At 43.1% G+C, this 10,996-nt stretch overlaps 1 protein-coding gene across 2 annotated transcripts; it reads left to right on the top strand.

The window, feature by feature from the left end:
• Nucleotides 1–271: 271 nt before the first annotated feature.
• Nucleotides 272–4,626, top strand: LOC105092027 (spindlin-1-like). Of its 2 annotated transcripts, none has more exons than XM_064486670.1 (2): nucleotides 272–410; nucleotides 1,216–4,626. In XM_064486670.1, exon 2 carries the CDS (start codon nucleotides 1,246–1,248, stop codon nucleotides 2,029–2,031), a length of 786 nt encoding a protein of 261 aa, XP_064342740.1. In that variant the 5' UTR covers nucleotides 272–410; nucleotides 1,216–1,245; the 3' UTR covers nucleotides 2,032–4,626. The 2 variants fall into 2 exon arrangements, with proteins under 2 accessions (XP_064342740.1, XP_064342741.1); XM_064486671.1 differs by having other exon boundaries at nucleotides 282–410; nucleotides 1,219–4,626.
• Nucleotides 4,627–10,996: the final 6,370 nt, after the last annotated feature.

Below are 10,996 nucleotides of genomic sequence, written 5' to 3'. Positions count from 1 at the left end.
AAGGCGTGTGCTTAGCACGCGCGAGGTCCTGGGTTCAATCCCCCAGTATTCCATTAAAAATAATTATTTTTTTTTAAAAAGAGAAGTCTCAGAACAAGTTTCTGGAGAGACCCTTGAGTCTTATCACTGACTCATGTTCATCGTGAGCCGTTACAGAACAACTGAAAAACTCCCACTTCTCTGCCCCGCCCACAGCCAAATAGAAAGTCATTGAGACACATCGCGATCTCAATTTTCCTGCTCATTCTTTTTTTTTTTTTTTTTTTTTTTTTTTCAGATTTGGGTATCTATCATACAGGAGTTTACAGCCCCTACATATAAGGCACAGAGAAGGTCGAATGGAGTCAGAAGGAAGTTTTGACGGTACTGGAGACATCTACAAGCACAGGTCTATCACCTCCCCAACGACCGTAAGTAAGGGTCTGCGAAAAAGTTTTGTTTATAAATGTTTGCGGAGGACAAAGCAAGTGACTTCATTCTCTAACCACTGAGAAGCGTGGGTGGGTGAATTACGTGCGCAGCACGAAAGCCTGTCTGCGAGCCCCGGCCTAGTGCCGGCTGATGCCAAGGCCTGAGGAAGGCCTCCCCGCTCCCCGCTCCCCGCTCCCCGCTCCCCGCTGCCCGCTGCCCGCTCCCCGCTCCCCGCTGCCAGCTCCCCGCTCCCGCTCCCCGCTCCCCGCTCCCCGACCTCTCTTGTTTCCTGTCACTCGGAGTTCGGGCTCATTTGTCCCATGATCCTTATCTGTACAGTAGTCCTTAATCATAAGAGCTTCAAATATAAGAACTCTGTACACCTGACCTCTTATAGGGTGAAGAGAAAACCAAGCATGCCCTTTTAATAACTAAAATTTGTAAACGATGATAAAGATTGCGGGGTCCAAGCAGCCGGGGCCGACGCAATGGGCCGGCGCAGCGCGCGTGCGCCCTGCGGCCGGGGGCGGGGCCCGGAGCGGGGCGACCGCGCGGGCGGCGGCCTTGGGGCCGAGCGGGGGCGAGGCGGCGCTGTCCGACCGGGTCGCCCGGCTGGAGCGCGACGCTGGAAGGCGGGGCCCGCGGGGCTGCGGACGTTGGCCTCCGCAGCCCCGCAGAGACCTGAAGGCTTCGAGTTTTTGCTGAACTTGTAGAAGAGGCACTTGAATGCTGGATTAATAAGAACACTGAAATTCCGTAAAAAGTTTCAAATTGGAGAATATTGACATTTCCACCCTCTTCCAGCAGTTCTGCTGCCCACCAAAATACAGATGAATGACGACTCTATTCAGGAAGACACCTGGCCAGCGGTCCAGAGCTGATGCAGGCCACGCCGGTGTATCTGTAAGCATGATGAAGAAGAAGACGTCCCACAAAAAACATCGGAGCGGTGTGGGGCCCAGCACACCTGTTTCCCGGCCCCGGCGGAGCATGATAGGCTGCAGGATTCGGCATGGGTGGAAAGAGGGGAACGGCCTTGTCACCCAGTGGAAAGGAACCATTCTGGATCAGGTGCCTGTAAATCCTTCTTTGTATCTTGTAAAATACGATGGGTTTGACTGTGTTTATGGACTGGAACTTAATAAAGATGAAAGAATTTTTGAGCTTGAAGTCCTCCCTGATAGAATTGCAACATCTCAAATCAGTGATTCACACCTAGCCGACATGATAATTGGCAAAGCAGTGAAGCACGTGTTTGACAGCGAGGATGGCTCTAAAGACGAGTGGAGCGGAATGGTCCTAGCACGCGTCCCTATAATGAGCACGTGGTTTTACATCACCTATGAGAAAGATCCTGTCTTGTATATGTACCAGCTCTTAGATGATTATAAAGAAGGCAACCTTCACATTATGTCTGATTATACTGATTCACCTCCAGCAGAAGGGGAACAAGGAAAAACCATGGAGAGCCTGATAGGCAAACAGGTGGAATATGCTAAAGAAGATGGCTCTAAAAGAATTGGCACGATCATCCACCAAGTAGAGGCCAGACTGTCTGTCTGTTTCATCAAGTTTGATAATGATTTCCATATTTATGTCTACGATTTGGTGAAATCCTAGATGTCATCACGAACTTTGCCAAATTTCTAAGACTGTTAAATGTGTAATTTGTAGACATAAAGACTTGGTTGCTTTCCATTTTCATGAGAGCTTAAATGTCCCTGCGAATCCACAGTCTCTGCCAACAGAACTGGTTTTGTTCTGAATAGTATAGATTTATGTGAATACAAAAGCATTTTGTGTAAGGAACTCCTTCCTCTTAAAAGAAGTCTGTCTGTTTGGAGGGGAGTTACAGGCAAGTTTGGTAAAAAAAAAAAAAAATTAAGCTATTATCATAGTTGTTTAAAACTGTAATAGATTTTATCAGTTTTCCCCTTCATTTTTAACATTCTCTTATTCTGCCGCCACAATGCAAGCATAGTTTGGTATTTTTGTTATTGCCTTTTTGGAGATAAACGTGTATCTATAGCTACCTATTTGTCTGTATCTGTGGATTTACATTTATTTTATATATATGTATTTTATACACACACACTCACACACACACACACACACACACACTTCATCTGCAATCCTTTCTTTGTGGCTTGAAACGGGGGTTAAGTAATTGTCTCCAGTTCAACAGGAAAGCTTGACCCAAGTCAATCATACTGACTATATCACTGCTGTTTATTTAAAATTAAATTTGAACACAGAAAGCACACCAGGACATTCCGTTTGCTTTGAAAGTCAGAAGTGTAGAGCATCACTTCAGTCTGGAAGTTCAAACATGAATCACTTTTGAACCATTAATGACCCATGTTAGACTTTTACCAAACAGTTAGAAATCTGGGTGAAAGACTGCCTCTGATTCTCAGTTTATAAATTTTTTTGTTTACATTTTTATCATAAATACTGTTTCTGGGTTTTTTTTTTTTTTAGCAAAGCCCAGGTGCCTGGTCCACACAGTGTAATGTAGGTGTGTTTTGGACAGTGCTTTTGGTCTATTATTTGTATAAATCAGCAATCTGGATTTTAGTACACGATGTAAAAGGAAACAGTACACCAGTGGCTTGGGTGTATGTGGTAAGTTCCTGGGAGAATATAGTGCTTTTATGTAAGAAGTGTAAGTTTAAGAATGCAAGTTGTTGCTTTCTAACCAGTTCTCTAGGACGCTTTTATTTTTATTCCTATTGTTACTGAGACTATGATTATGGTCAGAAGGCTTTTTCTCCCTGATTTTTCCCCACGAAGAGTGTTTGGACAAAGAACTTCTGAAATCTTTTTGTGGTGCTGTGTCTTCTTGCTATTTATGTGGATTCATCCTGTTGAGTGTTCCCCATCCCATCAGGGTCTGTCACCTGCACTGGCTTGTGGATGTGACTGATAGCAGCCTTGAGCCACAGAATCCTTTTGTGGCTTATTCCTGCAAGATTGTTTTAACCAAAATAGAACTGCAAAAGTGATTGGTTTAGCAGTGAAATGGCCATCTGTCACTTTGTTCTGAATGAGCCCTGGCTTTTTGAAAGCTAGGGGAAAGGCAGTATGCAGAACCAGTCTCTTGTGGAGTTTGGAAATCTGACCTTCGATTTGGGCAGAAGTCTAAATGCATATGCTGTCAGTCAAACACCAGAGGTCCCTGAAAGCTCCATCGTGGCTATTCTTGATGTTAGAGATCCTGCAGTTTCAAGGCCTCCCGTGAGCAGTTTGCAGGATGCCCAGTTCAGGAAGGCTGTGCCTTCTGCTCTTGGCTGGTAACCCCGAGCACCTCATAAACACAGCACCTCCGTTTTCTGCGGTGTGCCCACAAGGGCAACCAGGGACGAGCTTTTCCAGGTAGTGAGTGCTCAGATCTGAGATGTTTCTCCCATGCAGCAAATCTGTCACCAGTTTTCCTGGTAGCTCTCCTAAGAATCCCTGTGTGTGAATCTCAAAGCCCAGCCTGGCTCCCTGAGCCCAAGCAGACACGTGCAGCCCAGAGAGTCAGTGTGTCCTGCTCCCACAGCACAAACACAGCAGTGACTTCAGACTGAAAAATAAAGTCCTTTAGAAGTAGACTGACGGTTGAGTCAGTTGAAACATTTCTAGCATCACTTAATGACTCACACTGTGGTTTTTCTGCAAGTACCATTAGCAACTTTACCACCACATTATCTGCCACACTCTAGATGAATGTGACACGTGATTGTTATGATCATTATTTTAATTATTGTTCCATTTATTGCCTTTAGGGTTAAGGAAGGGGAAGGGGCCAGGGCTGTTGTTTTTCCATCCCCCTCCCATTCTTTGTTCTTTCAGTGGCTTAAACCACACTTTCTGATGCTGAGACTAGCTCTGCACCCCAGTCAAATATTTCAAGCTTCATTTAGCCTCTTGTGTTTCAGATCTCTGTGCCTGGCTTGCATTTTCTTGGTATCTGAATATTGGTTCCTTGTTCTAGAAATTCAACGTTAATTTCCAGCATTACAGTGGGATTTGTGATAACACAAGACGTGAATCTCTGTATAAAATGTATTGGCCATTCTCCATGACCATTATTGTATCATGTGTGTGCGTATGTGACATCCAGGTGCCTGGAAGGCTTCAAAGGAAAACCTTAAAAACAGGCCATCTTTTTTACATGATATTCTAAGTAGAATGTTCAAGGTAACCAACTAAAATTGCATGTGAAAGATACTTGGGGTTTTTTGTTTTCTTTGTTTTTATTTGTCTTCAGTTTTTTGTATATTTGCTTACTGTGCTGTTTCAGGGGTCGTAGGATAAAAATGCCCTGGTGAGGCAAATGCAGTGCCAACCAAAGCTGATTTTTCAGTTGTCATGCTGCATTTGAAGGGACTGTGCATTCTGAAAACAATTATAGTTACTTCTCAACCAGACTTCATTTCTATTACTATTTTACAGGCCATACACCCAAGTGCCCTGGGCTTAGAGCTCTGAATGCTGTGGTCCATTAGAAGACTGTTTTGATTGTCACAAATTGTAGTGCCTGAAAACATCCTTAAGCTAATTGTCTTTAAAAAAAATAAATCTCTCCAAAGACAGGAACAATTATTAGAACAGAAAATAATTATGGCCAACATGCCTGTGGTTTTTTTGGAAATGCCGCACATTTGTATTTTCCATCATGAGTGCGGTTTGAACAAATGTACAGTTTAAGAGGTCTTCATGTTTGCATTTTAAAATTAGGTAAATGGCCTCTTCTTTCAAGCTCAAATATATTTTTTAATTTTAATTTTATTTTAGACAATAGACAGTTCTCTGCCTTTAGAGGTGTAAACAAAATAAATCTTAATTCTGTAAGCAGTTTTCATAATTATGATGTAACTATCCTTAAAACATTTAAAATAAACCCTATGTGTGCCAAAAAATAATTTTTTTTAAGTTGTAACATAGGTTGTATTCACCTGAGGCTTGCTTGTCTTTAGGCTGAAAGTCTTCTGTTCCCTAAACTGAAAATATACCAACCTCCTTCCTCAACATCCTCAGATTCTCTCATACACATGCTTAAACACACACACACACACACACACAGGCACTTTTGTGTAACTGTGGCCCCTCACATGACTACAGTCCGTAGTCCTCTTCATCCTACCTGCCAGGTTCTTAAACAAAACTAGAAGTCATTCTTGGTTCTTCCTTCCCTCTGCCCATCAGCACTGGGCAGCTGCCTCATGCTGCAGTCTACCTTTTTACGAACCCTGAATGCCATCCCCTTCTCTCCGACCCCCCGCAGGTCTCTCCCAGCAGCACCTCTCTGCATGTCATCCCCAAAGGCACCTACCTGTCTCCTCCCTAAAGGCACCCACCCACCCACCTACCTTCTCAGCCCTGACAGCATAGGGCCTGGCTCCCAGCAGGTCCTCAATCATGTTTGCTAAATAAATGATTTTCTTATACAACCTCTTCATGCATTTGCAAGAACATATGGCTGCCCAGGTGGTCTGACTGTCAGGCGTCCAGAGTACAGAAGTGATTCAAACCCACCTTCCTCCTGATGTGATACAATGCCAGAAATCTCCACGGGCAGAGTAGATTTGACTCCTGGGGTAAAGCATTTTGTTTCCAGGAGGCCTGTGTTAAAAATCAAGTATGTCCTCTAGAAATCAAACTTACGGTTACCAGCGGAGAAAGGTGGGGGTGAGGTATTGAGAGAGAGAAATTGGGGGTTCAAGATTTGCAGATACTAACTACTATATTAAAAGAAATCAAATATATCCTCTAAGATAAGAATTATCACTTCCGATTAATTCATTTGGTCAACTAGCAAGGTTCTGAATGGGGCCTAGGATAGGTGAGTTTTGAGGGCTGATTAGGTCAAGTGAGATCCGTGGCATTAAAACATAAAATCCCACGGAGGGACTGGGTCTAAAGAGAGATTCACAGAAATAAAACTCAGGGCATTTAGGCCTTGCCTCTAGAATGAGATCCATCATAAGAGAGAAAAGCCAACACTTTATATTTGAGTCATAAGTAGAGGCTGGGGGGAAAAAGAAAGAAAAGAGAAAGAAACGGGAGAGGGTGTACTTCCTGTCTTGGGTCACAGCTTCGATGCTCTGCTTCCACTTAGAGCAATAATTCTCATTCTGGACATGAAGCTAATAAAACCATGTGTTTGGATTTCCTGGAATTTTTCTTACTCTGAAAATGGACTTGTTCCCAAAATCTTCCACGTCCCCTCTGCCCTCATGAATGGCCGGTTTCCAGGATGTCTGCAGACTGGGCGTGGGGAGCCGCCTGACGCCAGGTCTCCGCTGCCGGACACGAGCGGCAGGTGGAGATTTATCCTCACTGAGATGGACAAGCCGCTGCAGCCACCTTTGAATTTATTGCCTACGTCAAAATAGGATGAAATAAGAGCTAATAAAATAGCCCAGTTGGCCAGACAGTGTTCTACATCCTATTTCTCAGAGCGCTCTCAACCAGCATGAATCATCGCAGCATCTACCGGATGTCGGTGGTGGTTAGCAGTGCTACGAGTCGCTGGGCTTCCTGCCTCCCGCTCCTCCTCCCTTTCTGTCCTCTTTCCCTTCTTTTCTTCCTTCCTTCCTTCCCTCTCCTCCTGCTCTTCTTCCGTCCTTTCTTCAGTTCCTTCCACCCTCCATTCACTCAAAAAATACTTGTGAAGGGCTTACCCCGGGTCACATGCTGCAAAGAAGAATGAGACAGACCCTGGTACAGAATCTCTGTTCTACACACACACACACACACACACACACACACACACACACACACACGCCCTCCTATTTGGGGACAACCCCAGCAGCTTCTCAGAATGAGGGGGATGTTGGCTTTTGTCACGTTACACTGCACAAGTGTAGGCACACCTGATGCAAACTAACGGCTGAGACAGGATAGTAAGAGATCTGGATTTGACTCCGGCGCTGCCTTTGACTTTATGAATGACCTCGCCCAGGTATCTGGGCTGTAAGTTCCTCGCCTGAAGAAATGAAAGGTGGGCCTGGATACCTACTCAAGACCTCTGTCTCCTCAACTGATTATAAAATCTGAAAGATCTGAAACGGTTCAGGGATAATAATGAGGAACCTAGACTTTCAAGGTCAGAAATGCTAAAATAAAAGTCCTTGGAAGAAACCAGTATGATTTTTGAAATCCTTGTTTATCAAGGAATACATAATAAATGTAAGCAGTTCTTATTTCCACTAATGTAAAATATTCAAATTGCTCTTCGGGGTCAGTCCCCTTGCAGCAGCAGTGTGAATGAGAGCGAGGCTGTTGAACGGATCATGAAAAGTTTCTGCAGATAAGCAGCGCCACCTGCTGGGACACTGTGGTGCTGCACGTGGTAAGTATAAATCATGATGAGTCGCCAGTCTGAGGTTTCACTGAATACAGAATCGGGAGCATTAGTCTTAATCAAAAGCTGAGACTTTAAACTTTGAAGAAATCATCAGACTGTGGAAAGATTTCTCCTCAGGTTAATTTTAGCCATGTTTTAGGTTTACTTTTTCAAACTGTTCATGTATGCTATACATCTTTCTTTTTAGATCAGCCTCAATAATATGTACTAATTCAAAATAATATGCCACTTACTCAAAATCGGTTATTTTGAGTATATAGCCAGGTTCAAAGGTTTAAAGTTTTCTTAGTTCAGACTCCACTAATCAACCAACCAACTTGTCAGATCTCCAAGTCTCCCTCCAGCTCTAGAATTCTGCCTCATAAAGAAAAATCGTGTTATCTGATGAGTTCCATTACACTCAGGGCATTTTCTATATTAAAGGCTTTATACAGTATAAAACACATTCCTGATCTCTCATTGCAGAGAACTGGCATGAAACAATACAAACATAAATAGCAATTATAAAAAGTAAATAACTAGGCCAATCAAAAAATAAAGAATGTCCCAGAGTAGAATGAACCTAACCACCTTGAGATCCAGGACTTCAGGCAGGGGCCAGGCAGGGGCCAGAAAGGGTTTTATGGAGGAAGAGTTTCTTGAGTTGCATCCGCAAAATTACTAGGATTTGGATAACGTTCAAAGATGATGGGGGAAAAAAACGGAGCAAACAAAAAAATGGAGGCAGAAAACATGTTAAAAGTTGATTTTTTTTGTTAAGAAAAATGAAATGCAATGTGTTTGATAAACACCAGGAAGATCAAATTAACCTGAGTAAGACTTTTTAGGAGAATAGCATGAGATAAGGCAGGAAAGGGAAGTTGAGACATGATTAGGTGATTTCGTAAATGCAAAAATAAGGAGTTTGAGCTTATTCCTGTAAGCAGTCGAAAAACATTGAAGATTTCTGGGAAGGAAAATAAAATGATCAGAACTGTGCTTTAAGATGACTCACCTGACCATCAGATACAGGATGAAATGATTCTAAGATATAAAAAGATACCCTGAATGTGTAAAAGACACAGAAGTAAAAAAAAGGGTTTTCGAGATCACAAATGTGTGCATAAAAGCAGAAAAGGAATCTGACTGCAATACTCCTCTGAATCAAGGAATATGTAGTAACAAAATAATTCTGAATATTAAACCGAGGGGAGGCCCATTATACAGGAAGGAGAGAAAAGTGAGCCCCCACTAACCCCCCCTTAAAGAAAAAAAAAGGAGAAGGGGAAGGGGAAGAAGAAGAAGAAGAAGAAGAAGAAGAAGAAGAAGAAGAAGAAGAAGAAGAAGAAGGAGGAGGAGGAGGAGGAGGAGGAGGAGGAGGAGGAGGAGGAGGAGGAGGAGGAGGAGGAGAAGGAGAAGGAGAAGAGGAGGAGGAGGAAGCTACAATACAGAGCGATCCTGACTCAAAGCCTGAGGGAGGGAATAAGTGTTGAGGCCCCAGAGACATCTAGATTTATAAGAATAGAGAGTCGGTTAGACATGGTGGCACATTGTAGATAATGCATAAATAACAAAGGAACGAACTAATTGGTTAATTGTTTAATATGTTTTCATTACGGAGGTTTCAGTAGGAAAGAAACAGAAGTCATCTCCCTCTGAACAGTGACAATTTAAGCAACTTCCACATGAGCTTTCCAATTTCAGTGTCATGTCCAATGGCATGAGCTCAATGCTGTGCCAGGTGGACCATCCAGAGTTCTCTGCACACCCAGAGGCAGGCACTGAATCTCACTCCCACACCTTCCAACACCCATTCTTTTCACCAAGGCTGGATCACCAGAATCATTCCAGATTGTTTATTTTGCCAATGTCTTTCTAAAACTGAGGGACCAGCTCCGTAAGCACGTTCCCTAGAAGTGCCCTAAAAATCAGAGCATTCAACAGGAGATAGTGCCTTCCTGCCTTGGTTCACAGAGGAGAGCCTGTGGTGGTCCTCAGCTTGGGTCCAGGCTGGACTCATGGCTGAGACCCTTTATTAGATACTCAGCTGAGCAAAGTCCCTTCAGTCCTGTTTTGCACACTTGAATGTGCTGAACCTAAAGATGGCATATTTTATCTGTTACTCCCTATGGAGTTTTATCTTTTTGAGAGCATTTCAGCCCACCACCTAGCACTAGATCTAATACCTGGTAAATATTTCATAAATACCTTGTGGAGGAATAAATAAATGAATGTACCTTTAAATTTTAAATTGCCAGCAAATGTATTTACCCTTCATCTTAATATCCAAACATCCAAGAATCTGACAAGCTTATTATATCAGCTAGAAATGCATTTGGCAGCACAGAAAACAAACAGAAAAATTCATGCACAGAGATAAACAAATAAGCTTTATTGTTCTTGTGTAATGAGAAATCTGGAAGTAGGCAGCCGAAGCTTGAGCTGCTGCTCAGTGATGCTATTGGGAACCAAGTTTCCTTCTTTCTTTCCAGATCCATCCTCCTTACCTTACTTGCTTTCGTCCTCCTTCTCTAAAGACAAAAAGTAGATTCCTGGTTGCTGGTGGCAGCGGCGAGGGAGGGGAAAGGGAGATTAGCAGTAAATATGCACGTTAGAGGGATGAAAATATTCTAAAACAGATTTATAGTGATGCTTGCCCAACTGGGAAAATTTACTTAAAAAATCACTTGAAAGGGTATATTATATACTATGCAAAATAAGCCCTAATCATGGATTTTAAGTCGATTTAGGTGTCTGGAAGTTTGTCAGCATTAAGAAGGAGCAGCACCTATCTGTATGAAGTCCCAAGGAGACAGACATCTGAATCGGCAGAGCAGGTTCTGAGTACAGAGAGCATAGCCACACTTGAAGAGCACATTACCCTCCAGATAAATCTTCAGTGGACCCGTCATTGTACCTAGATTGAAATTTCCAGCGCCAGCATTGACAAAAAACTATAAAGGCATTGTCTCCATTAGCCCTGCGCCCTCCCCCACCACAGACCTTCCCACAAGCACACCACTTGGATTCTGTAGCCGATTTTAATCCTGTGGGTTCCAGAGGAATGAGAGACATAGAGTCCGACTAATTATGATGGAAGGCAAGTGCGACAGTCCCAAAAACAAATAAACAAAAAAGGACAATAAAAACAGACCTTTCCCTCTGCCATTGTGATTACTTCTTAGCACAACTCTTGCTCGTTAGTGTGTTTGCAAGCCTGTCTCTCTCTTTCTCTCTCTCATTTCCTCT

The sequence above is a fragment of the Camelus dromedarius genome, chromosome 6 (assembly GCF_036321535.1).
Source record: "Camelus dromedarius isolate mCamDro1 chromosome 6, mCamDro1.pat, whole genome shotgun sequence".
NCBI classification, from domain to species: Eukaryota; Metazoa; Chordata; class Mammalia; order Artiodactyla; family Camelidae; genus Camelus; species Camelus dromedarius.
This window is presented reverse-complemented; position numbering and strand designations above follow the sequence as displayed.

What these genes read in the sequence shown, in the direction of transcription:
- LOC105092027 (XM_064486670.1), top strand. Translation starts at nt 1,246, where the DNA reads ATGACGACTCTATTCAGGAAGACACCTGGCCAGCGGTCCAGAGCTGAT.